We start from the raw sequence: 27,540 nt of genomic DNA, 5'->3' as shown, positions 1-27,540 counted from the left end.
TAGCAACGGCGATGTACCGCACCGAGCGCTACCGTAATGCACCTAATACCAAGCAACGGCGATGTACCGCACCGAGCGCTACCGTAATGCACCTAATACCTAGCAAGGGTGATGTACCGCACCGAGCGCTACCGTAATGCACCTAATACCAAGCAACGGCGATGCACCGCACCCAGCACTACCGTAATGCACCTAATACCTAGCAAGGGCGATGTACCACACCCAGCGCTACCGTAATGCACCTAATACCTAGCAACGGCGATGCACCGCACCCAGCGCTACCGTAATGCACCTAATACCTAGCAAGGGCGATGCACCGCACCCAGCACTACCGTAATGCACCTAATACCTAGCAAGGGCGATGTACCGCACCCAGCACTACCGTAATGCACCTAATACCTAGCAAGGCCGATGCACCGCACCCAGCGCTACCGTAATGCACCTAATACCTAGCAAGGGTGATGAACCGCACCCAGCGCTACCGTAATGCACCTAATACCTAGCAAGGGTGATGTACCGCACCCAACACTACCGTAATGCACCTAATACCTAGCAAGGGCGATGTACCGCACCCAACACTACCGTAATGCACCTAATACCTAGCAAGGGCGATGTACCGCACCCAGCGCTACCGTAATGCACCTAATACCTAGCAAGGGCGATGCACCGCACCCAGCGCTACCGTAATGCACCTAATACCTAGCAAGGGCGATGTACCGCACCCAGCGCTACCGTAATGCACCTAATACCTAGCAAGGGCGATGCACCGCACCCAGCGCTACCGTAATGCACCTAATACCTAGCAAGGGCGATGTACCGCACCCAGCGCTACCGTAATGCACCTAATACCTAGCAAGGGCGATGCACCGCACCCAGCGCTACCGTAATGCACCTAATACCTAGCAACAGCGATGTACCGCACCGAGCGCTACCGTAATGCACCTAATACCTAGCAAGGGCGATGTACCGCACCCAGCGCTACCGTAATGCACCTAATACCTAGCAAGGGTGATGTACCGCACCCAACACTACCGTAATGCACCTAATACCTAGCAAGGGCGATGTACCGCACCCAACACTACCGTAATGCACCTAATACCTAGCAAGGGCGATGTACCGCACCCAGCGCTACCGTAATGCACCTAATACCTAGCAAGGGCGATGCACCGCACCCAGCGCTACCGTAATGCACCTAATACCTAGCAACGGCGATGTACCGCACCGAGCGCTACCGTAATGCACCTAATACCTAGCAAGGTCAATGTACCGCACTCAACACTACCGTAATGCACCTAATACCTAGCAACGGCGATGTACCGCACCCAGCGCTACCGTAATGCACCTAATACCTAGCAAGGGTGATGTACCGCACCCAGCACTACCGTAATGCACCTAATACCTAGCAAGGGCGATGTACCGCACCCAGCACTACCGTAATGCACCCAATACCTAGCAAGGGCGATGTACCGCACCCAGCACTACCGTAATGCACCTAATACCTAGCAAGGGTGATGTACCGCACCGAGCGCTACCGTAATGCACCTAATACCTAGCAAGGGCAATGTACCGCACCCAACACTACCGTAATGCACCTAATACCTAGCAACGGCGATGTACCGCACCGAGCGCTACCGTAATGCACCTAATACCTAGCAAGGGCGATGCACCGCACCCAGCGCTACCGTAATGCACCTAATACCTAGCAAGGGTGATGTACCGCACCCAGCGTTACCGTAATGCACCTAATACCTAGCAACGGCGATGTACCGCACCCAGCGCTACCGTAATGCACCTAATACCTAGCAAGGGTGATGTACCGCACCGAGCGCTACCGTAATGCACCTAATACCTAGCAAGGGCGATGCACCGCACCCAGCGCTACTGTAATGCACCTAATACCAAGCAACGGCGATGCACCGCACCCAGCACTACCGTAATGCACCTAATACCTAGCAAGGCGATGTACCGCACCCAGCGCTACCGTAATGCACCTAATACCTAGCAAGGCCGATGCACCGCACCGAGCACTACCGTAATGCACCTAATACCTAGCAAGGGTGATGAACCGCAGCCAGCGCTACCGTAATGCACCTAATACCTAGCAAGGGTGATGAACCGCACCCAGCGCTACCGTAATGCACCTAATACCTAGCAACGGCGATGTACCGCACCCAGTGCTACCGTAATGCACCTGATACCTAGCAAGGGCGATGTACAGCACCCAGCACTACCGTAATGCACCCAATACCTAGCAACGGCGATGTACCGCACCCAGCACTACCGTAATGCACCTAATACCTAGCAAGGGCGATGTACCACACCCAGCGCTACCGTAATGCACCTAATACCTAGCAACGGTGATGTACCGCACCCAGCGTTACCGTAATGCACCTAATACCTAGCAACGGCGATGTACCGCACCCAGCACTACCGTAATGCACCTAATACCTAGCAAGGCCGATGCACCGCACCCAGCGCTACCGTAATGCACCTAATACCTAGCAAGGGTGATGAACCGCAGCCAGCGCTACCGTAATGCACCTAATACCTAGCAAGGGTGATGAACCGCACCCAGCGCTACCGTAATGCACCTAATACCTAGCAACGGCGATGTACCGCACCCAGTGCTACCGTAATGCACCTGATACCTAGCAAGGGCGATGCACCGCACCCAGCGCTACCGTAATGCACCTAATACCTAGCAACGGTGATGTACCGCACCCAGCGCTACCGTAATGCACCTAATACCTAGCAAGGGTGATGAACCGCACCCAGCGCTACCGTAATGCACCTAATACCTAGCAAGGGTGATGAACCGCACCCAGCGCTACCGTAATGCACCTAATACCTAGCAACGGTGATGTACCGCACCCAGCGTTACCGTAATGCACCTAATACCTAGCAACGGCGATGTACCGCACCCAGCACTACCATAATGCACCTAATACCTAGCAAGGCCGATGCACCGCACCCAGCGCTACCGTAATGCACCTAATACCTAGCAAGGGTGATGAACCGCACCCAGCGCTACTGTAATGCACCTAATACCAAGCAACGGCGATGCACCGCACCCAGCACTACCGTAATGCACCTAATACCTAGCAAGGCGATGTACCGCACCCAGCGCTACCGTAATGCACCTAATACCTAGCAAGGCCGATGCACCGCACCGAGCACTACCGTAATGCACCTAATACCTAGCAAGGGTGATGAACCGCACCCAGCGCTACCGTAATGCACCTAATACCTAGCAAGGGTGATGAACCGCACCCAGCGCTACCGTAATGCACCTAATACCTAGCAACGGCGATGCACCGCACCCAGTGCTACCGTAGTGCACCTGATACCTAGCAAGGGCGATGTACAGCACCCAGCACTACCGTAATGCACCCAATACCTAGCAACGGCGATGTACCGCACCCAGCACTACCGTAATGCACCTAATACCTAGCAAGGGTGATGTACCGCACCCAGCACTACCGTAATGCACCAAATACGTAGCAACGGCGATGTACCGCACCCAGCACTACCGTAATGCACCTAATACCTAGCAAGGGCGATGTACCACACCCAGCGCTACCGTAATGCACCTAATACCTAGCAACGGTGATGTACCGCACCCAGCGTTACCGTAATGCACCTAATACCTAGCAACGGCGATGTACCGCACCCAGCACTACCGTAATGCACCTAATACCTAGCAAGGCCGATGCACCGCACCCAGCGCTACCGTAATGCACCTAATACCTAGCAAGGGTGATGAACCGCACCCAGCACTACCGTAATGCACCTAATACCTAGCAAGGCGATGTACCGCACCCAGCGCTACCGTAATGCACCTAATACCTAGCAAGGCCGATGCACCGCACCGAGCACTACCGTAATGCACCTAATACCTAGCAAGGGTGATGAACCGCACCCAGCGCTACCGTAATGCACCTAATACCTAGCAAGGGTGATGAACCGCACCCAGCGCTACCGTAATGCACCTAATACCTAGCAACGGCGATGCACCGCACCCAGTGCTACCGTAATGCACCTGATACCTAGCAAGGGCGATGTACAGCACCCAGCACTACCGTAATGCACCCAATACCTAGCAACGGCGATGTACCGCACCCAGCACTACCGTAATGCACCTAATACCTAGCAAGGGTGATGTACCGCACCCAGCACTACCGTAATGCACCAAATACCTAGCAACGGCGATGTACCGCACCCAGCACTACCGTAATGCACCTAATACCTAGCAAGGGCGATGTACCACACCCAGCGCTACCGTAATGCACCTAATACCTAGCAAGGGTGATGAACTGCACCGAGCGTTACCGTAATGCACCTAATACCTAGCAACGGCGATGTACCGCACCCAGCACTACCGTAATGCACCTAATACCTAGCAAGGCCGATGCACCGCACCCAGCGCTACCGTAATGCACCTAATACCTAGCAAGGCCGATGCACCGCACCCAGCGCTACCGTAATGCACCTAATACCTAGCAAGGGTGATGAACCGCACCCAGCGCTACCGTAATGCACCTAATACCTAGCAAGGGTGATGTACCGCACCCAACACTACCGTAATGCACCTAATACCTAGCAAGGGCGATGTACCGCACCCAACACTACCGTAATGCACCTAATACCTAGCAAGGGCGATGTACCGCACCCAGCGCTACCGTAATGCACCTAATACCTAGCAACGGCGATGTACCGCACCCAGCACTACCGTAATGCACCTAATACCTAGCAAGGCCGATGCACCGCACCCAGCGCTACCGTAATGCACCTAATACCTAGCAAGGCCGATGCACCGCACCCAGCGCTACCGTAATGCACCTAATACCTAGCAAGGGTGATGAACCGCACCCAGCGCTACCGTAATGCACCTAATACCTAGCAAGGGCGATGTACCGCACCCAACACTACCGTAATGCACCTAATACCTAGCAAGGGCGATGTACCGCACCCAACACTACCGTAATGCACCTAATACCTAGCAAGGGCGATGTACCGCACCCAGCGCTACCGTAATGCACCTAATACCTAGCAAGGACGATGTACCGCACCCAGCTCTACCGTAATGCACCTAATACCTAGCAACGGTGATGTACCGCACCCAGCGCTACCGTAATGCACCTAATACCTAGCAAGGGCGATGTACCGCACCCAGAACTACCGTAATGCACCTAATACCTAGCAAGGGTGATGTACCGCACCCAGCGCTACCGTAATGCACCTAATACCTAGCAACGGCGATGTACCGCACCCAGCGCTACCGTAATGCACCTAATACCTAGCAAGGCCGATGCACCGCACCCAGCGCTACCGTAATGCACCTAATACCTAGCAAGGGTGATGAACCGCACCCAGCGCTACTGTAATGCACCTAATACCAAGCAACGGCGATGCACCGCACCCAGCACTACCGTAATGCACCTAATACCTAGCAAGGCGATGTACCGCACCCAGCGCTAACGTAATGCACCTAATACCTAGCAAGGCCGATGCACCGCACCGAGCACTACCGTAATGCACCTAATACCTAGCAAGGGTGATGAACCGCACCCAGCGCTACCGTAATGCACCTAATACCTAGCAAGGGTGATGAACCGCACCCAGCGCTACCGTAATGCACCTAATACCTAGCAACGGCGATGTACCGCACCCAGTGCTACCGTAATGCACCTGATACCTAGCAAGGGCGATGTACAGCACCCAGCACTACCGTAATGCACCCAATACCTAGCAACGGCGATGTACCGCACCCAGCACTACCGTAATGCACCTAATACCTAGCAAGGCCGATGCACCGCACCCAGCACTACCGTAATGCACCAAATACCTAGCAACGGCGATGTACCGCACCCAGCGCTACCGTAATGCACCTAATACCTAGCAACGGTGATGTACCGCACCCAGCGTTACCGTAATGCACCTAATACCTAGCAACGGCGATGTACCGCACCGAGCACTACCGTAATGCACCTAATACCTAGCAAGGCCGATGCACCGCACCCAGCACTACCGTAATGCACCTAATACCTAGCAAGGGTGATGAACCGCACCCAGCGCTACCGTAATGCACCTAATACCTAGCAAGGGTGATGTACCGCACCCAACACTACCGTAATGCACCTAATACCTAGCAAGGGCGATGTACCGCACCCAACACTACCGTAATGCACCTAATACCTAGCAAGGGCGATGTACCGCACCCAGCGCTACCGTAATGCACCTAATACCTAGCAAGGGCGATGTACCGCACCCAGCGCTACCGTAATGCACCTAATACCTAGCAAGGGTGATGTACCGCACCCAGCTCTACCGTAATGCACCTAATACCTAGCAAGGGCGATGCACCGCACCCAGCGCTACCGTAATGCACCTAATACCTAGCAAGGGTGATGAACCGCACCCAGCGCTACCGTAATGCACCTAATACCTAGCAAGGGTGATGTACCGCACTGAGCGCTACCGTAATGCACCTAATACCTAGCAACGGTGATGTACCGCACTGAGCGCTACCGTAATGCACCTAATACCTAGCAAGGGTGATGTACTGCACCCAGCACTACCGTAATGCACCTAATACCTAGCAAGGGTGATGTACCGCACCCAGCGCTACCGTAATGCACCAAATACCTAGCAACGGCGATGCACCGCACCCAGCGCTACCGTAATGCACCTAATACCTAGCAAGGGCGATGCACCGCACCCAGCGCTACCGTAATGCACCAAATACCTAGCAAGGGTGATGTACCGCACCCAGCGCTACCGTAATGCACCTAATACCTAGCAACGGCGATGTACCGCACCCAGCGCTACCGTAATGCACCCAATACCTAGCAACGGCGATGTACCGCACCCAGCACTACCGTAATGCACCTAATACCTAGCAAGGGTGATGTACCGCACCCAGCACTACCGTAATGCACCAAATACGTAGCAACGGCGATGTACCGCACCCAGCACTACCGTAATGCACCTAATACCTAGCAAGGGCGATGTACCACACCCAGCGCTACCGTAATGCACCTAATACCTAGCAACGGTGATGTACCGCACCCAGCGTTACCGTAATGCACCTAATACCTAGCAACGGCGATGTACCGCACCCAGCACTACCGTAATGCACCTAATACCTAGCAAGGCCGATGCACCGCACCCAGCGCTACCGTAATGCACCTAATACCTAGCAAGGGTGATGAACCGCACCCAGCACTACCGTAATGCACCTAATACCTAGCAAGGCGATGTACCGCACCCAGCGCTACCGTAATGCACCTAATACCTAGCAACGGTGATGTACCGCACCCAGCGTTACCGTAATGCACCTAATACCTAGCAACGGCGATGTACCGCACCCAGCGCTACCGTAATGCACCTAATACCTAGCAAGGGTGATGTACCGCACTGAGCGCTACCGTAATGCACCTAATACCTAGCAAGGGTGATGTACCGCACTGAGCGCTACCGTAATGCACCTAATACCTAGCAAGGGTGATGTACTGCACCCAGCGCTACCATAATGCACCTAATACCTAGCAAGGGTGATGTACCGCACCCAGCGCTACCGTAATGCACCTAATACCTAGCAAGGGTGATGTACCGCACCCAGCACTACCGTAATGCACCTAATACCTAGCAAGGGCGATGTACCGCACCCAGCGCTACCGTAATGCACCTAATACATAGATGCTGTACAGCACATTGGGTCCTGGGCCTGGACTGGCGCAACTGAATGCTACCGTAATGCAGCTAACAATTAGCAATGGTAATGTGTACCCTCTGCCTGCGCGGGGGCTGGATCCTGAGCCCCAGAGAGAGACAGAGTCTGGTGCCTGGTTCCTGTGTGTAAGACAAAGGTCATGTCATGGAGAATCCCCCCTACCCCCGGATCTCTGCCTGGTTCCTCAGCCAGGACTCCTGGGTTCTCTCCCCGGCTCTGGGAAGGGAGTGGGGGCTGGTGGTTAGTGTGTGTGTGTGTGTGGGGGGGGGTTGGGAGCCAGGACTCCTGGGTTCTCTCCCCGGCTCAGGGAGGGGAGGGAGGAGGAAGAAGGAGTCACTTGCGACAAAGAGCCACATTGTGCCTCAATAAACTGACCTTCCCTGAGACTCAGGCTATTTTTAGGCTGCTCTTTCCTGCGGGGGAAGGGGGAGCAGTTCGCACACATCTGCTGGCCGAATTACAACCGGCCCCACATCACCTTCCCTGCCCCACTGAGCCACTCAACCAGTGCCCCCTAGCACCGGCCCTGAAGGCCAGGGGACAGCCCCCCACTCCACTCCCTGCAGCACAGCGCCCCTGAGGGGACTGAAATCAAGGCCCCGATCCTGCTCTGATTCCTGCTAGACCAGTCTGCCCAGATGCCTGGCATCACCTGGGGTGCCTCAGGGGAGCAGCCGTGCCCTTCTCGCCTGGCACCACGGGACGCTGCTGCGGGTTTGATGTTGCGTGGGGGGGGGTTAGGGACAGCGAGTCCCAGCAGCAGCCTCCTGCCTCTGGGTGCTCAGCCACGTGCTGCGAACTTTCCCCTAGCAGTGTCGCCTGCCTCTCAGGCCTGTGGCGGTTGGGTACATTCCTGTGGTGGGGCCAGGGGATTGAATTGCACTGAGGGGGGGAACAGGTAGAGCTGGGCCCTGGGAGTTTTCCAACCAAGCCCAGCCCAGCCCGGGGCCGCCCCTGGGTCTGCCGGCCCAGCCCAGCCCTATAACAGCCCCTGGAGGCACCGCTGGCCCCACAGCCGGCCCAAGCCTGCGAGACAGCATGGGCGAGCTGCTGAGCCTGTGCATGCTGGCTGCACTGCTGGGCCCAGGTGAGTGACTGGGGGGCCGTGCACACCCCAGGGCACCCCGTCCCCTGCCCCAGGGACCCCCCAGGAACCCTTGTCCCCTGTCCCCAGCCCCAGGGACACCTGTACCCAGTCCCAGCCCGGCCCCAGGGCACACCTGTATCCAGCTGTGACGAAGTGGGACTGTTCTTAATGTTTCCTCTGAATAGTGTAGGGGTGCCTCAGTTTCCCCCAGGCAGTTCTTAAGTATCTAGGGGGTGGAGTAAGGGTGTATGATCATTGCAGAGCCCTAGAGGGCAGGTGTGTGAAGGGGCCTGGACACAAAGAATGGCCGACACCCTGTTTCCTGGCAACTGATGGCCTGGGCCCTTTCCCCCCCTGCAAGGTGAGAGCTGAAGGGTTGGAGAACAAAGGAATCAGGTGACCACCTGGCCCGGGAAAGGAACAAAGCCCAGAGGAGGAGGGGCTGGGGGGAGTTTCAGTTTGGGGCTGGCTGGGACATGGAGTGAAGTACAGACGTGGTTGTCTGGCTCACTGCCCCCCAGTATGGACCCAGCTGAGGGGTCCCGTTCTCTGCACCTGCAAGCTCTGTTTTAGACCATGTTCCTGTCGTCTAATAAACCTTCTGTTTTACTGGCTGGCTGAGAGTCACGTCTGACTGCGAAGTTGGGGTGCAGGACCCTCTGGCTTCCCCAGGAGCCCCGCCTGAGCGGACTCGCTGTGGGAAGCGCACGGAGGGGCAGAGGATGCTGAATGCTCTGAGGTCAGACCCAGGAAGGTGGAAGCTGTGTGAGCTGTGTGTCCTGCAGACAGGCTGCTCACAGAAAGGCGACTACCCCAGAGTCCTGACTGACTTCATGGGGAGCAGTTCCAGAGCATCGCCCAGGGACTCCGTGACACCAGCACCCATGGACACCCCCCATTCCCCAGCCACGGGGTGCCCCTGTACTCATCCCCCAGGCTCCCCCTGTACCCAGCCCCTCAGCCCCCGAGCACCCCTGTACCCCTGCACCCATCCCCCAGGGTCACCCCTGTACCCAGCCCCACGGACACCCTTCTCCTCCCCGCTACTCAGTCCGTGCACCCCAGAGCACCCCGGTACCCACTGTCAGATCGCCATAGACACTCACTATCTATCCCCCATCTAGCCCCATACACATGATCTAGCTAGCCCCACAGATACCGCCTCTAGCCACCTACGGGGGGTGGGGGGGTTGCGTGGGGATAGGTATGGGCAGGGGAGAGGATGGATCCTGTTGCCACTTCACCCAGTGAATTTTGGTTATTTAATGTCTAATAGATCTTCAGGTCTGGGAGGGGAGTGGTGTCTAGTGGTTAGGGCAGAGGGGCTGGGAGCCAGGACTCCTGGGTTCTCTCCCCAGGTCTGGGAGGGGAGTGGGGTCTAGTGGTTAGGGCAGGGGGGGGCTGGGAGCCAGGACTCCTGGGTTCTCTCCCCAGGTCTGGGAGGGGAGTGGGGTCTAGTGGTTAGGGCAGGGGGGGCTGGGAGCCAGGACTCCTGGGTTCATTCTGGGGCCATGTGTCGGTGAGAAGGCATGCAGTGATACAGGCTGAACAAGTGATTCGTTCCCCTGGCTGCAGGGCCACTGTGTCCATGGGGGCAGGATGGAATTTCCCAGACACTGGCAGGTTGATGGGCCCCTGGGGCCGACCTGGGGGGTGGGGGTGGGGGACAGGAGGCAGGATGCCGGGTGAGACGGGCCCGTTGGAGGGCCTCTAACTGTGCTTCCCTCCCCTGTGCCCAGGGGGCGCCATCTCCTGCTATAACTGCACCAGCTCGGAGGGCTACAACTGCACCATGGACCAGGCCACCTGCCCGGGCACCGTCAACAGCTGCATCACCATCGCCTGCGTCGAGGAGCACGGTAGGGCCTGGCCTGTGGGGCTGGGGGAGTGGGGACAGCAGCGCTGCGAGCTTCCCCCCAGCAGTGCCCCCTGGAGCTGCAGGCCTCCCCTGACAGCGGTGACCCCCAGCACTCCAAGTTTCCCGTCAGCCGTGCCCCCCGGCTGCTGCGAGCTTCCCTCCAGCAGTACCCCTGTTTGACGTTGCGCACACCTCCCCAGCAGTGCCAACCCACCCCAGTGCTGCGAGCTTCCCCCCAGCAGTGCCCCCCAAATGCCATAGGTAGACTGAGGGGGGTGCAGGTACAAACCTTGCGTGTGGCCTAGCCTCTTGACTGCTCCATCCCAGGGGCATTCTCCCCACAGATCAGGGCTTGCCCCATCCCCGCCATACCCCTCGCCTCACCCCCAGTGCCCGCCATGTCCTTCCAGGGGACGAGGACAAGGAGAAGCCCGTGTATGAGAAGAAATGCAACTTGGACGACCGGCTTTGCAACCAGTTCTACGGACTGACGGCTGGCGCTTACCGTCTGCGCTGGAACTCAACGTGCTGCCGGGCGGACCGCTGCAACCTGCCCGAGATCACCCGTAGGGAGCCTCCTGGGCAGCGCCAGGACACCTGGGTTCTCGCCCCAGCTCTGGGAGGGGAGTGGGGGCTGGTGGTTAGCGCGAGAGGGAGGCTGGGAACCAGGACGCCTGGGTTCTCTCTCCAGCTCTCAGAGGGGAGTGGGGTCTGGTGGTTAGAGCAGGGTGGGCAGGGAGCCAGGACTCCTAGGTTCTCTCCCTGGCTTGGGGAGGGGAGTGGGGGTTAATGATTAGAGCGAGGGGGAGGCTGGGAGCCAAGATTCGTGGGTTTGATCCCTGACTCTGGGAGGGGAATGGGGGGTCTCATCGTCAGAACGGGGCTGGGAGGTGGGAGCCGGGACTCCTGGGTTCTATCCCTAGCTTTGGGAGGGGAGTGCGGTCTGTGGTTGGGGGGATGGGGCTGGGAGCCAGGACGCCTGGGTTCCATCCCAGAGGGGGTCTCATCGTCAGAACGGGGCTGGGGCTGGGAGCCAGGACGCCTGGGTTCCATCCCCAGCTCGGTCTCACTCCTTGTTGTGTCTCCTTCCCACAGTGCAGCCCAGCTCTGGGGTGCCCAACGGGCTGCAGTGCCCCTCATGCTTTGCCCGCGGCTCGGACGTCTGCGTGCCCAGCGAGGTGCTGAACTGCACAGGCCTGCAGACCCAGTGCATCCAATTCGCCGCCACCGCCGGCCCAGGTACCGGGGTGGGCGCCCCGCTGGGCGTGGGGCCGGGGAGTGGCGGTTCAGTCGTGTGTGTTTGGGGGGCTCTTGTGCCGATGAGGGCTCATGGCCATGGAGGGGCTGCGGGTCTGTTACCCGTGGGACGGTTGGTGGGCTGGTGCCCATGCGGGGCTGGTGCCCAAGGGGTAGTTGCGGGGTTGTGTGGGGGCTGGTGCCCATGGGGTAGTTGGCAGCTGCATTGGGGGGCTGGTGCCCATGGGGGGTGGTGCCCAAGGGGTGGCTGGGAACTGAATGGGGGGCTGGTACCCACGCGGCGGTTGGGGGACTGTGTGGGAGGGTTGGTCCCCAGAGCGTGGTGGGGGGGGGGCTGGTGCCCATGGGGCGGTTGGGGGGTGCGTCGGGGGTCTCTTGCGCCCCTAACCCTCTCCCCTCCCCCCAGGGTTCGAGGGTCTCCGGGTGGCCTTCATGGGCTGTGCCACCCACAGCCTGTGTGTCGTGGGCGCCGTGGCCCTGTTCGCCCCCCAGCGCCAGGCCGTGCTCAAGACCAACATGTGCAGCGCGGGTGGGGCGGCCCGGGGGGGGCTGCCCCTCCTTGGCCTCGGGGGGCTGCTCCTCTGGGCGCTGCGCCCCTGATCGCATCGTCCCCCCTCTGCAGTGCCCCCCTTTGGCGGGGAGCCGCCCCCCCCCCCCAATTGACCTCCCCCCTGCATAGGTCTGGGAAGTAGTCTCTTTCCCGGCTGTTGCTCCCGGTCATCCTCCCCCCAGCCTGGCACTGCCCCTCATCACACCCCCAAAGCTGGGCGCTGCCCCCTTAAATGCCACCTGTGGATGGTGCCGTGCCCTTCCTCACCCGCCCCAGCGCTCCCCCCCCCATCATCCCTCCCCCGACACGGTACTTCCCACGGCCCAATTCCGTGTCCTCTTCCCTGGGTTGGATCGGGGCTGGCGCCCCTTAGCGAGGACAGGCCCAGTCCCCACCCCCCAAGCCAGCCAGTCCCTGTCCTCGGGCCAGATGGGAGCCAGCGCCCCCTAGAGGGGACAGGCCCCACACCCCATTTCCCGCTCCTCTGAGCCAGCCGATCCTGCCGTGGGGCCGGATGGAGCCAGCACCCCCTAGAGGGGACAGGCCCCGCACCCCATTTCCCGCCCCCCTGAGCCAGCCGATCCTGCCCTGGGGCCGGATGGAGCCTGCGCCCCCTAGAGGGGACAGGTCCCGCGCCCCATTCCCCGCCCCCCTGAGCCAGCCGATCCTGCCGTGGGGCCGGATGGAGCCAGCGCCCCCTAGAGGGGACAGGCCCTGCGCCCCATTTCCCGCCCCCCTGAGCCAGCCGATCCTGCCATGGGGCCGGATGGAGCCAGTGCCCCCTAGAGGGGACAGGCCCCGCGCCCCATTCCCCGCCCCCCTGAGCCAGCCGATCCTGCCGTGGGGCCGGATGGAGCCAGTGCCCCCTAGAGGGGAGAGGCCCCGTGTCTGTTCGCTGGCAGTGGTTGCCAAACCCACCGCTTGCAGGAGTTTCTTTCCGATCCGGGTTGATTTTCCGGTTTCATTCTCTTCTCACCAACCCAGCTCACGCACTGGGAACGGCCACTTTGAGCCGATAATGCAGTCGCAGAGTTTTATGTAATAAACTTGCAAATACGAACAAGTTTGTGTTTGTGTAAGCGGGGGAATAGTCCCACTCTTGTGGGGAACTTTCCTGGCTTCTGCATGACCCTGGTGAAGTGGGCTAGCAAAAGGATCTGAGTCCTCGCTCCCACTTCTTTTACCCAGTGACCTCCCTGCCCTCGAGGACTCCCCTTCCACTCTCCTGTCTGGCAGAGTCCTCGTAACCCCAACAAGGCTGGGCCCAGGATTCCTGGGGGGCTCGACCCCCAACCCTGCTGCAGTCACCTAGGACAGGGGCCAGGGTGTCCCCACTCCGGGGGGCTCTCTCTGCACTGGGCACTTCTCTGACCCACTGACCATTACATACAAGTTAAAGCAAATGCAAGTTATTTAATCAACAATTAATGTTAAAGAGAGTAAGGGAAAATGGGAAAGATCCCAGGCCTCCTGCTCTGGCCCTGTCCGTGCTGCAGGGATGCTGGGGGTCGGACACTCGCTCTGGGGGGCCACAGGCTCTAGGTGGCAGGGCCCTTCTTCCCAGCGTTGCCCCCGCCCTGTCGGGGTTACCAATCCCCCCCTCCCCTGAGTCTGGCCTGCGGAGCCTCCTGGCTGAGGCGTCTCCCTGCGCTGGGCCCACTGCCCAGGGTCCCCCCTTGCTCTCCCCAGCTGCTCACGACACCCAGCTCCGGGCAGCCCCAGCCCCACTCTGCCTCCAGCCCCCTGGGCTGCTTCGCTGGCCCCTCTGGCTTTGGGGCTGCAGCTCTGCTCCCAGGACAGGGGCTGCTCTCTCTGGGCTGCGCCTCTGGTCCCTCTGGCTCTGGCCCAGCTCTGCCCCCCAGCTCAGGTCGGGCCCCGGCTTTCTCCTTACCTCGGCCCCCCTCTGTCTGTCTGACCCAGGCAATTCCAGCTCACCCGGAGAAGGGGACCTGGCTCCCTCATTAGCCTGCCCGCCCTGTCATTCAGGCTGACCTGGGGCATTGGCATCTCCCCGGTGTTCCTGGGGGCTGTCAGTCTCAGGATCCTGATTCCCCATCGACCCTTCCCCCTTTTTAGTACTGGGAGCTAGCAACTAAAACACCCCCCGAATATTAGTAAGGGGGCAAGAGTCCCCTTACATTTGGGTGCAGGAGGGGTGAGAGGTCGGTTTTTGGAAGGGAGTTTAGGTGTGGGAAGGGGTGCAGGGGGCAGGTTCTGGGCTGGGGCAGGGGGTTGGGGTGTGGGAAGAGGTGCAGGGGGTGGGCTCTGGGCTGGGGCAGGGGGTTGGGGTGTGGGAAGGGGTGCAGGGGGCGGGCTCTGGGCTGGGGCAGGGGGTTGGGGTGTGGAAAGGGGTGCAGGGGGCGGGCTCTGGGCTGGGGCCGGGGGTTGGCGTGAGGGAGAGGGTGAGGGGTGTGGCGATGACCTCCGGCGGCTCCCAAAAGTGATAGGCACACCCCTCTGGCAGCGGCTACTAGTCAAGGGGGCTGCGGGGTCTCCATGTTCTGCTGCCCGCAGGCAACGCCTCCGCTGCTCCCATTGGCTGCAGTTCCCAGCCAATGGAAGCTGCGGAGTCGGCACTTAGGGTGGGAGCAGTGTGCAGAGACACTCCCCAGCCCTTCCTGGCAGGCGGGGCCGGGAGACACTCCAGGGGAGGAGCGTCGGGGCAGCAGGCAGGATCGGGGCAGAGACCTGGCCCCGAACATTGGCGGAACTGGGCCGCCGGGCCCTGAATATTCCTGGAGCCTGGGCACCACGGGCCCATATAACTTGCCGCCCTTGGCGGGGCCTGAGGGAGAGGTGGAGAAGATGTGGGGACTTGGGGGCAGAGGCTGAGAAAGGAGCCGGGCGCCGGGGCGGGAGGAATTCCCCCGGGGAACGTGCCGCTGTCGATGGCAGATTCTGGGGTCAGGATGGAATTTGTGGGTAACACCAGTGAGAAGAAAACCCGGGGCCATGTCCCCCGACTCACTCGGGGAGAGCAGGGGATTGGAGTCTGGGACTCCCACAGCCCATGTGAGGGGCCTGGCCAGCGGGCTGTGGGTCAGACTGGGGTGTTAGGTCGGGGTCTGAGTCCATCTGTCCTTCCTCCTCCTCATTCCTCCTCCACCTCTGACGGGGCTTGGGGTCATCCCGATGAGGAGCAGGAAACGTTTGGAAATCACAGACAATTCTCAGGAGCCAGGAAAACCGTCCCCCACCCTTGTCATCCTGCTTGGAAATGTTCCCCTGCCCCCTGCGCTGAGATTCCTGCCAGGACTCCTGGGATCATTCCCCGGCTCTGGGAGGGAGTGGGGGGGTCTCTTCTGGGGTGTACGTACCCCACGCTGGCCCAGGGAGCACAGGGAGAAAAGGGCTGAGCAGCGGGAGGGTTTTGCAGATTCCTGGGCACAGGGACTAGCGTGAGGGCCGCGCTGAGCTGGGTGAGCCGGGACCGCGCCCTGCTTGGCCAGGAGGGGACACTGTTGCGCCATCGCACTGACTCACATGGTCTCATTTCTGGGAGCCAGGACTCCTGGGTTCTATCCCCAAGTCAGGGACGGGGTGGGTCTAGAATAGGCTGGAAGCCAGCAGCAATTAGGACTCCTTGCTTAAAAGAACAGGAGTACTTGTGGCACCTTAGAGACTAACAAATTCATATAAAGTACTCCTGTCCTTTCTGGCGATACAGACTAACACGGCTGCTACTCTGAAATCTGACTCCTTGGCTGTATTCGTGGCTCCGAGTCTGACACCGCCTCTTTCTGCCTCAGTTTCCCTGTTTATAAGATGGGGATAATGTTCCCTTCCTCCCACCTGGGACCCTGGCAAAGGCAGGAGAAGGCATTTGGAGGTTGAAGTGATGTTTCCAGAGGAAAGCTCTGAAAAAAAACAAAGTGGACCAATTGGTTTTCTTTCTTTCGTCCTGCAATTAAAAACTTATGTTCATTGACTGAATTGAAACTCTCCCAAGCTCTGGACAGGAAAGAGTTAAGGATCATGGGATCTCTTCAGCCAGCCCAGAGTTTTTGCATGCATGATGGAGGTGTGAAGCCATCAGTGGCGAGGGTGAACGATCACCAGTCAAATTCGGCAGAAGAGAGTTGACAGGACAGGATGGTCCCCGGCTTTGGAGTCAAAGCTTTTCTTGTGCTTGCATTTCAGTGTAGAGTACATAGAGCAATATGAACAAGGGGCCGACAGTTTAGCTCGTACTGACTTCACTCGTGCCTTAATGTGGCCTGTTGTAAAACGAGGCAAATATCTAGATGAGCTGATGTACCCCCGGAAGACCTGTGCGTACCCCTGGGGTACACGGACCCCTGGCTGAGAACCGCTGATCTCCACTAACGCACAAGGGAATTGGCCTCAGTACACATTGGCATCACCTGATCAGCCAGTGTCACATGCAGGGTTGTGAAATCTCCCATCTCCGGGCACACCAGGATGTCATGGGGCAGCCCCAGCCGATGCCCCAGGGGGCAGGTATTTGCCAACCTGCCTGATAAAACCACAGCGAGATCCTTCCTCGCTGTTCTGCTCACTGCAGCAAACACCCGGCACCATGTGGGTGGCTCTGCCTCTCTGCCTGCTGTCCGCTCTCCTGGCCACAGGTGAGTCCCGTCCGTCCCCGGGCACAGGGAGCCAGGTGGTGGAGGCGGGAATTCACCCGGGGAACATGCCGCTGTCGATGGCGGTTTCTGGGGTCAGGATGGAATTTGTGGGTAAAACCAGCGAGAGGAAAACCTGAGGCCCCATCCCCTGGCTGACTCGGGGAGAGCAGGGATTGGAGCCTGGGACTCCCACAGCCCATGCTAGGTGCGTGGCCAGTGGGTCTGAGTCCGTCTGTCCTTCCTTCTTCTCGTTCCTCCTCCAGCTCTCGCCCAGGCTTGGGGTCATCCCGATGAGGAGCACCACCCCCGTCCACATATAATCCCGCTTGGAAATGTTCCCCTGCCCACCAGCGCTGAGATTCCTGCCAGGAATCCAGGGTTCATTCCCCGGGTTTGAAAGGGGAATGGGGGTGCAACGGGTGGGGGCTGGGAGCCAGGACTTCTGGGCTCATTCCCCAGCTGTGGAAGAGGGCTGGGGTGTAGTGAGTTTGAGCAGAGATGGCTGCAAATCAGGACTCCCGAGTTCTGTCCGTGGCTCTGAAAGAGGAGTGGGGTCTCGTGGGTTAGAGTGGGCTGGGAGTCAGGAGTGAGGACTTCTCAGCTGTCTTCTTGGTTCTAACCCCAAATTGAACACATCTTTTTTCTACCTCAGTTTCCATATTTCTTTGATAGGGATAATATAACTTTGCTACCATGTAGGGACATAGAAGGGGCGGGGAAGGTGTTCTGAGGTTTAATTGACGTTTCCACATGAAAGCTCTAAAAAAACCAAAGTGGGAAAATTTCTTTCTTTCTTTCTTTCTTTCTTTCTTTCTTTCTTTCTTTCTTTCTTTCTTTCTTTCAAAACCTTACGCTTACATCATGAATTTAAAGGCCCCCACGCTCTGGAGAGGAAAGAGTTGATGCTCCTGGGATCGCTAGCTGGAGGTGCACAGCCATCTATCCAGAGTCTTAACAAGCGTCAATCGTATTCTGAAGAAGAGAATTGGCAGGATCAGCGATGAAAAGTGGGCTGAAGTCGAGTGTGGCTGAGCTGACGTAACTCTGAGAGGCAGAGGCCTGGAGCAGAGTGTTACGGCGGGGTGTGTGTGCGTGTGTGAGAAAGGTTCACCGCAAAGCCAGGCAGAAACCCCTCTTCAGAGCAGCCGAATTCTTGTTTTTTTGACTACACAGACGTGTGGGGTTTGTTCGCAGGCACAAGCTGCACCCCAGATAGCCACGTCAGCAGCTGAAAATGTATTCTAGCCACAGACACTCATAGAATCATAGAATATCAGGGTTGGAAGGGACCTCAGGAGGTCATCTAGTCCAACCCCCTGCTCAAAGCAGGACCCATACCCAATTAAATCATCCCAGCCAGGGCTTTGTCAAGCCTGACCTTAAAAACCTCTAAGGAAGGAGATTCTACCACCTCCCTAGGCAACGCATTCCAGTGTTTCACCACCCTCCTAGTGAAAAAGTTTTTCCTAATATCCAATCTAAACCTCCCCCACTGCAACTTGAGACCATTACTCCTTGTCCTCTGCCACCACTGAGAATAGTCTAGAACCGTCCTCTCTGGAACCACCTCTCAGGTAGTTGAAAGCAGCTATCAAATCCCCCCTCATTCTTCTCTTCTGCAGACTAAACAATCCCAGTTCCCTCAGTCTCTCCTCATAACTCATGTGTTCCAGACCCCTAATAATTTTTGTTGCCCTTTGCTGGACTCTCTCCAATTTATCCACATCCTTCCTGTAGTGTGGGGCCCAAAACTGGACACAGTACTCCAGATGAGGCCTCACCAATGTCGAATAGAGGGGAACGATCACGTCCCTTGATCTGCTTGCTATGCCCCTACTTATACATCCCAAAATGCCATTGGCCTTCTTGGCAACAAGGGCACACTGCTGACTCATATCCAGCTTCTCGTCCACTGTCACCCCTAGGTCCTTTTCTGCAGAACTGCTGCCTAGCCATTCGGTCCCTAGTCTGTAGCTGTGCATTGGGTTCTTCCGTCCTAAGTGCAGGACCCTGCACTTATCCTTATTGAACCTCATCAGATTTCTTTTGGCCCAATCCTCCAATTTGTCTAGATCCCTCTGTATCCTAACTCTGCCCTCCAGCATATGTACCACTCCTCCCAGTTTAGTATCATCCGCAAATTTGCTGAGAGTGCAATCCACACCATCCTCAAGATCATTTATGAAGATATTGAACAAAACCGGCCCCAGGACCGACCCCTGGGGCACTCCACTTGACACCGGCTGCCAACGAGACATGGAGCCATTGATCACTACCCGTTGAGCCCGACAATCTAGCCACCTTTCTACCCACCTTATAGTGCATTCATCCAGCCTGTACTTCTTTAACTTGCTGACATGAATACTGTGGGAGACCGTGTCAAAAGCTTTGCTAAAGTCAAGAAACAATACATCCACTGCTTTCCCTTCATCCACAGAACCAGTAATCTCATCATAGAAGGCGATTAGATTAGTCAGGCATGACCTTCCCTTGGTGAATCCATGCTGACTGTTCCTGATCACTTTCCTCTCATATAAGTGCTTCAGGATTGATTCTTTGAGGATCTGCTCCATGATTTTTCCGGGGACTGAAGTGAGGCTGACTGGCCTGTAGTTCCCAGGATCCTCCTTCTTCCCTTTTTTAAAGATGGGCACTACATTAGCCTTTTTCCAGTCGTCCGGGACTTCCCCCGTTCGCCACGAGTTTAGCACTCTCGGATGCAACTCATCCGGCCCCATGGACTTGTGCACGTCCAGTTTTTCTAAATAGTCCCTAACCGCCTCTTTCTCCACAGAGGGCTGGCCACCTATTCCCCATGTTGTGATGCCCAGCACAGCAGTCTGGGAGCTGACCTTGTTTGTGAAGACAGAGGCAAAAAAAGCATTGAGTACATTAGCTTTTTCCACATCCTCCATCACTAGGTTGCCTCCCTCATTCATTAAGGGGCCCACACTTTCCTTGGCTTTCTTCTTGTTGCCAACATACCTGAAGAAACCCTTCTTGTTACTCTTAACATCTCTCGCTAGCTGCAGCTCCAGGTGCGATTTGGCCCTCCTGATTTCATTCCTACATGCCCAAGCAATATTTTTATACTCTTCCCTGGTCATATGTCCAACCTTCCATTTCTTGTAAGCTTCTTTTTTATGCTTAAGATCTGCTAGGATTTCACTGTTAAGCCAAGCTGGTCGCCTGCCATACTTACTATTCTTTCGACACATCGGGATGGTTTGTCCCTGTAACCTCAACAGGGATTCCTTGAAATACAGCCAGCTCTCCTGGACTCCTTTCCCCTTCATGTTAGTCCCCCAGGGGATCCTACCCATCCGTTCCCTGAGGGAGTCGAAGTCTGCTTTCCTGAAGTCCAGGGTCCGTAACCTGCTGCTTACCTTTCTTCCCTGTGTCAGGATCCTGAACTCAACCAACTCATGGTCACTACCTCCCAGATTCCCATCCACTTTTGCTTCCCCCACTAATTCTTCCCGGTTTGTGAGCAGCAGGTCAAGAAAAGCGCCCCCCCTAGTTGGCTCCTCTAGCACTTGCACCAGGAAATTGTCCCCTACGCTTTCCAAAAACTTCCTGGATTGTCTATGCACCGCTGTATTGCTCTCCCAGCAGATATCAGGAAAATTAAAGTCACCCATGAGAACCAGGGCGTGCGATTTAGTAGCTTCTGCGAGCTGCCGGAAGAAAGCCTCATCCACCTCATCCCCCTGGTCCGGTGGTCTATAGCAGACTCCCACCACTACATCACTCTTGTTGCTCACGCTTCTAAACTTAATCCAGAGACACTCAGGTTTTTCTGCAGTTTCGTACCGGAGCTCTGAGCAGTCATACTGCTCCCTTCCATACAGTGCTACTCCCCCACCTTTTCTACCCTGCCTGTCCTTCCTGAAGAGTTTATAACCATCCATGACAGTACTCCAGTCATGTGAGTTATCCCACCAAGTCTCTGTTATTCCAATCACGTCATAATTCCTTGAAATCACCAGGACCTCCAGTTCTCCCTGCTTGTTTCCAAGGCTTTGTGCATTCGTATATAAGCACTTGAGGTAACCTGCTGATCGCCCCTCATTCTCAGTATGAGTCAGAAGCCCTCCACTCACAGACATTCCTGCCTGTGCTTCCTCCCGGTATCCCGCTTTCCCACTTACCTCAGGGCTTTAATCTCCTTCCCCCAGTGAACCTAATTTAAAGCCCTCCTCACTAGGTTAGCCAGGATGCTCGCAAAGATACTCTTCCCTCTCTTCGTAAGGTGGAGCCCGTCTCTGCCCAGCACTCCTCCTTCATGGAACATCATCCCATGGTCAAAGAATCCAGAGCCTTTTCTCCGACACCACCTGCGTAGCCAATCGTTGACTTCCACGATTCGACGGGCCCGAACCAGGCCTTTTCCTTCCATGGGGAGGATGGACGAGAACACCACTTGCGCCTCAAACTCCTTTATCCTTCTTCCCAGAGCCACGTAGTCCGTAGTGATCTGCTCAAGGTCATTCTTGGCAGTATCATTGGTGCCCACATGGAGAAGCAGGAAGGGGTAGCGATCCGAGGGCTTGATGAGTCTCGGCAGTCTCTACGTCACATCGCAAATCTTAGCCCCCAGGAAGCAGCAGACTTCTCGGTTTTCCCAGTCAGGGTGGCAGATAGATGACTCAGAGCCCCGGAGTAGAGAGTCCCCGACCACCACCACCCGCCAAGCTTAGGTTAAAACTTCCCCAAGGTACAAATTAATTTTACCCGTTGCCCTTGGATTTCCACTGCCACCACCAAACTTTATCTGTGTTTACTGGGGAACGTAGTTTGGACACGTCTTTCCCCCCAAATCCTCCAAACACTTGCACCCCACTTCCTGGGGAAGGTTTGGTAAAAATCCTCACCAATTTGTATAGGTGATCACAGACCCAAACCCTTGGATCTGAGAACAATGAAAAAGCATTCAGTTTTCTTACAAGAAGATTTTTAATAGAAGTAAAGGAATCACCTCTGTAAAATCAGGATGGTAGATACCTTACAGAGTAATTACATTCAAAACATAGAGATTCCCTCTAGGCAAAACCTTAAGTTACAAAAAAGACACACAGATGGGAATAGTCATTCTATTCATCACAATTCTTTTCTCAGCCAATTAAAGAAATCGTAATCTAACACATACCTAGCTAGATTACTTACTAAAAGTACGAAGACTCCATTCCTTTTCTATCCCCGGCAAAAGCAGCATACAGACAGAGCCAGACCCTTTGTTTTTCTCCCTCCTCCCAGCTTTTGAAAGTATCTTTTCTCCTCATTGGTCGTTTTGGTCAGGTGCCAGCGAGGTTACCTTTAGCTTCTTAACCCTTTACAGGTGAGAGGAATTTTCCTCTGGAGAGGAGGGATTTTAAAGGGGTTTACCCTTCACTTTATATTTATGACACGCCCCCCAAATCTCAGCTGGGTGAAACACTGGCTGGGATTTCTTCCTGGAGCTCTAGGAAAAACAGAGTTAATAAGGTTTCAGAGGAACAGCCGTGTTAGTCTGTATTCGCAAAAAGAAAAGGAGTACTTGTGGCACCTTAGAGACTAATCAATTTATTTGAGCATGAGCTTTCATGAGCTACAGCTCACTTCATCAGATGCATACCGTGGAAACTGCAGCAGACTTTATATACACACAGAGAATATGAAACAATACCTCCTCCCACCCCACTGTCCTGCTGGTAATAGCTTATCTAAAGTGATCAACAGGTGGGCCATTTCCAGCACAAATCCAGGTTTTCTCACCCTCCACCCCCCCCCCACAAATTCACTCTCCTGCTGGTGCTAGCCCATCCAAAGTGACAACTCTTTACATAATCAAGTCGGGCTATTTCCTGCATAGATCCAGGTTTTCTCACATCCCCCCCACCCCCATACACACACAAACTCACTCTCCTGCTGGTAATAGCTCATCCAAACTGACCAATCTCCAAGTTTAAATCCAAGTTAAACCAGAACATCTGGGGGGGGGGGGTAGGAAAAAACAAGAGGAAACAGGCTACCTTGCATAATGACTTAGCCACTCCCAGTCTCTATTTAAGCCTAAATTAATAGTATCCAATTTGCAAATGAATTCCAATTCAGCAGTTTCTCGCTGGAGTCTGGATTTGAAGTTTTTTTGTTTTAAGATAGCGACCTTCATGTCTGTGATTGCGTGACCAGAGAGATTGAAGTGTTCTCCGACTGGTTTATGAATGTTATAATTCTTGACATCTGATTTGTGTCCATTTATTCTTTTACGTAGAGACTGTCCAATTTGACCAATGTACATGGCAGAGGGGCATTGCCATGTACACCTGCACCTCTAAATATACTACCAAGTACATAAAGACTAACAATCTTTTCCACATCTCAAGGACGATTTTAACCAGTTGATTGTGGGAAACTTTCACGGGAGAGTGCATCAACCACTTTGTGAGAAGCTTCTGAGATGTGTTGGATGTCGAAATCAAAATCTTGGAGAGCTAAACTCCACCGAAGAAATGTTTTGTTATTTCCCGTAGCGGTATGAAGCCACTGTAGCACAGCATGGTCGGTTTGCAGGTGGAAACGCCGTCCCCAAACGTATGGGCGTAGCTTTTCCAGGACGTAGACAATGGCGAAACATTCTTTTTCACTGACTGACCAGTTGTTTTCCCTCTCAGACAGTTTTTTACTGAGAAACACTCCAGTGTGGAATCCTTGATCAGGTCCTTTCTGCATTAAAACTGCTCCCACACCACGCTCGGACGCATCTGTGGTTACTAGGAATGGTTTGTCAAAGTCTGGGGCCCTTAGTACAGGGTCAGACATGAGTGTCGCTTTAAGCTGGTTAAAGGCCTCCTGACACTTTTTGGTCCACTGAACAGCATTTGGCGGTTTCTTTTTGGTTAGGTCTCTCAGTGGGGCGGCGATTTGGTACAAATTGTCTGTAATAACCAGCCAATCCTTAGAAGGATTGAACCTGTTTCTTTGACTTTGGGACAGGCCATTTTTGGATTGCATCCACTTTGGATGACCTTGACCCATCTGGTGTCCAAGGTAAGTCACTCTGTTTAGACCTATTTGACACTTCTTAACCTTAACAGTTAGTCCTGCCTCCCTTATGCGCTCAAGGACTTTTTGTAGATGTTCCAGGTGTTCTGCCCAGGAATCTGAAAATATGGCCACGTCGTCAAGGTAGGCGACTGCATATTCTCCTAATCCCGCTAGGAGACCATCTACAAGTCTTTGGAAGGTGGCGGGTGCATTCCGCAGCCCGAAAGGGAGGACATTACATTCATACAGCCCGAGATGTGTGATGAAGGCTGACCTTTCCTTGGTGGATTCATCTAGCGGTACCTGCCAGTACCCCTTGGTTAAGTCCAAGGTAGAGATGAACTGGGCCCGCCCCAGTTTCTCTAATAGTTCATCTGTGCGTGGCATTGGATAGTTGTCTGGGCGAGTTACAGCGTTTAGCTTATGGTAGTCCACACAAAAACGTATCTCCCCATCTGGTTTGGGAACTAGAACCACTGGAGATGCCCATGCACTCTGTAACATATCCTGGATCTCCCGGTCTATAGCAGTTTTAGCTTGAGGAGACACCCGGTAAGGTTGGACTTTAATTGGGTGAGCATTACCTGTGTCAATGGAGTGGTATGCCTGTTCAGTCAGTCCTGGGGTGGATGAGAATGTCGGCGCGTAGCTAGTGCACAGCTCCTTGGTCTGCTGTCACTGCATACGCCCAAGGGTCATGGAGAGGTTCACCTCTTCCACGCCACCAACAGTTTTCCCTTCGTAATAGACACCTTCAGGCCACTCAGCGTCGTCTCCTCCCTGGGCTGTAAACTGACAAAGCTTTAATTCTCTGGAATAAAAGGGCTTTAGAGAATTAATATGGTACACCTTAGGCTTTTGGTTGGAGGTGGGGAATGCTATGAGGTAATTAACAGCTCCCAGGAGCTCCTGGACCGTGAATGGCCCTTCCCACGATGCTTCCATTTTATGGGCCTGGAGCGCCTTTAAGACCATGACCTGGTCCCCTACTTTGAAGGAATGCTCTCTGACATGTTTATCATACCAGGCTTTTTGCTCTTTTGGAGCATCCTGTAAGTTTTCTTTAGCAAGGGCTAAAGAGGTTCGGAGGGTGTTTTGTAGGTTGGTTACAAAGTCCAGAATGTTAGTTCCTGGAGAAGGTGTAAATCCCTCCCATTGCTGCTTCACCAACTGCAATGGCCCCTTAACCTCACAGCCATATACAAGTTCAAATGGGGAAAACCCTCAACTGGGATGTGGTACAGCTCTGTAGGCAAAGAGCAACTGCTGCAACACTAGGTCCCAATCATTGGAGTGCTCATTTACGAATTTACGTATCATGGCCCCCAAAGTCCCATTAAACTTCTCCACCATGCCGTTTGTTTGATGGTGGTAAGGAGTGGCAACCAAGTGATTTACCCCATGAGCTTCCCAGAGGTTTTCCATAGTTCCTGCCAGGAAATTAGTCCCTACACCTGTGAGGATGTTGGAGGGCCAACCTACCCTGGCAGAAATGTCTGCTAGTGCCTGGCACACACTTTTAGCCCTGGGGTTGCTTAGACCTACTGCTTCCGGCCATCGGGTGGCAAAATCCATGAAAGTCAGTCTGTACGGCTTCCCTCTGGGTGTCTTTTTCAGAAAAGGACCCAGAATATCCACAGCTACTCACTGAAATGGTACTTCAATGATGGGGAGTGGTTGGAGAGGGGCTTTGACCTGGTCTTGGGGTTTTCCCACTCTTTGGCATCCTTCACAAGACAGGACATAGGTAGAAACATCCTTGCCCATTCCCTCTGTGACGAAGTGGGACTGTTCTTAATGTTTCCTCTGAATAGTGTGGGGTGCCTCAGTTTCCCCTAGGCAGTTCTTAAGTATCTAGGGGGTGGAGTAAGGGTGTATGATCATTGCAGAGCCCTAGAGGGCAGGTGTGTGCAGGAGTCTGGACACAGAGAATGGCCGACACCCTGTTTCCTGGCAACTGATGGCCTGGGCCCTTCCCCCCCTGCAAGGTGAGAGCTGAAGGGTTGGAGAACAAAGGAATCAGGTGACCACCTGGCCCGGGAAAGGAACAAAGCCCAGAGGAGGAGGGGCTGGAGGGGGTTTTCAGTTTGGGGCTGGCTGGGACATGGAGTGAAGTGCAGACGGGGTTGTCTGGCTCACTGCCCCCCAAAATGGACCCAGCTGAGGGGTCCCGTTCTCTGCACCTGCAAGCTCTGTTTTAGACCATGTTCCTGTCGTCTAATAAACCTCTGTGTTACTGGCTGGCTGAGAGTCACGTCTGACTGCAAAGTTGGGGTGCAGGACCCTCTGGCTTCCCTAGGAGCCCCGCCTGAGCGGACTCGCTGGGGGGAAGCGCACGGAGGGGCAGAGGATGCTGAATGCTCCGAGGTCAGATCCAGGAAGGTGGAAGCTGTGTGAGCTGTGTGTCCTGAAGACAGGCTGCTCACAGAAAGGCGACTACCCCAGAGTCCTGACTGGCTTCATGGGGAGCAGTTCCAGAGCATCGCCCAGGGACTCCGTGACAACTGGTGGCAGCGGTGGGATGTACTGCACCCCGTGGATGGTGCTTCCTGCAGTAAGTGACTGGGGAGCAGTAACACGAAGGGGGATTGCTGAGGACTAGGCCTGCTGAAGGCTCAGAGAGGAGCGGTTTCGGGGGGCGGTTAACCCCTGGGAGTGTGTGACCAGCGAGAAGGACTGTGCAGTAGCAGGGTTCCCCTGGGGATTGCAGCGAGCAGTCCAAGGGGCGGAGGAGTCTGCTGCTCGACCCTGGCAAAGAGGGGGTGACCTCGAGAAGGGCTGGCACACTAGGGGTTCTCCCTGGAAACCGTGGGGAGCTGAGAACACACGGGCCTGTGAGTCCACAACAACTTGGGAGGAGCGGAGTGATGGCCTGTCACCGTCTCCTTAAGAAGGACATTGTAACCCTGTGCAGAAAGAGAGGGTTGAGCGTTGGAAAGTTCACCAAAGCAGAGTTAATCGTGCAGCTGGAGGAGGATGACCGCTCTAAGGAACAGATTCCTGACCCCAACTGGGGCTATAGCAGGATCTGGGAGCAGCTGAAGTGGGAGCCAGGCATCGCCAAGACTCCTGTCCCCGACCAGACGGGGGTCTTCACGATCGGGTTCCCCATCGGGGGATTGAGACGGATGGGATTGGAGCTGAGTCTGAGAGAGCAAGAGGACCCTGGGAGACAGCGAGAGCCCGAGAAAGAGCTGCAGAAGCAGCAGCAGCATGAACTGGCGGTGGGGGAGCGGAGAGGCCTAGGGGACCTCCCAGGGGTGAGTGGGGATAGACCCCGGGGGGCCAGTTCCGCAGGGAACCTCGAGACTAAATTGCTGCCCCTGGTTAAGGGGGGGGTGTGTGGATGCCCACCTCACTGCCTTTGAGCAGGCTGGCGATTTGAACCAGGGGGACCCTGCGGAAAAGCCCCGGTGTCTAGCTCCCTTGCTGGGTCCCAAG

The 27,540-nt window shown here is 55.7% G+C and overlaps 1 protein-coding gene across 1 annotated transcript; it reads left to right on the top strand.

Annotated features, from left to right (window-relative positions):
* Positions 1–8,004: 8,004 nt before the first annotated feature.
* On the top strand, positions 8,005–13,547 carry LOC125625746 (phospholipase A2 inhibitor and Ly6/PLAUR domain-containing protein). Its single transcript, XM_048828183.2, has 5 exons — positions 8,005–8,819; positions 10,559–10,678; positions 11,088–11,243; positions 11,773–11,916; positions 12,341–13,547. Exons 1-5 carry the CDS (start codon positions 8,771–8,773, stop codon positions 12,532–12,534), a joined length of 663 nt encoding a protein of 220 aa, XP_048684140.2. The 5' UTR covers positions 8,005–8,770; the 3' UTR covers positions 12,535–13,547.
* Positions 13,548–27,540: the final 13,993 nt, after the last annotated feature.

This window comes from Caretta caretta, chromosome 24 (genome assembly GCF_965140235.1).
Source record: "Caretta caretta isolate rCarCar2 chromosome 24, rCarCar1.hap1, whole genome shotgun sequence".
NCBI lineage: Eukaryota > Metazoa > Chordata > Testudines > Cheloniidae > Caretta > Caretta caretta.
Note: the sequence above shows the minus strand (reverse complement) of the source record. Positions and strands in the feature narration are given on the sequence as shown.

What these genes read in the sequence shown, in the direction of transcription:
- LOC125625746 (XM_048828183.2), top strand. Translation starts at nt 8,771, where the DNA reads ATGGGCGAGCTGCTGAGCCTGTGCATGCTGGCTGCACTGCTGGGCCCA. An exon ending in CAACCTGCCCGAGATCACCC is followed by an intron (nt 11,244 to 11,772) that starts GTAGGGAGCCTC and finishes TCCTTCCCACAG; the next exon opens with TGCAGCCCAGCTCTGGGGTG. An exon ending in CGCCGCCACCGCCGGCCCAG is followed by an intron (nt 11,917 to 12,340) that starts GTACCGGGGTGG and finishes CCCTCCCCCCAG; the next exon opens with GGTTCGAGGGTCTCCGGGTG.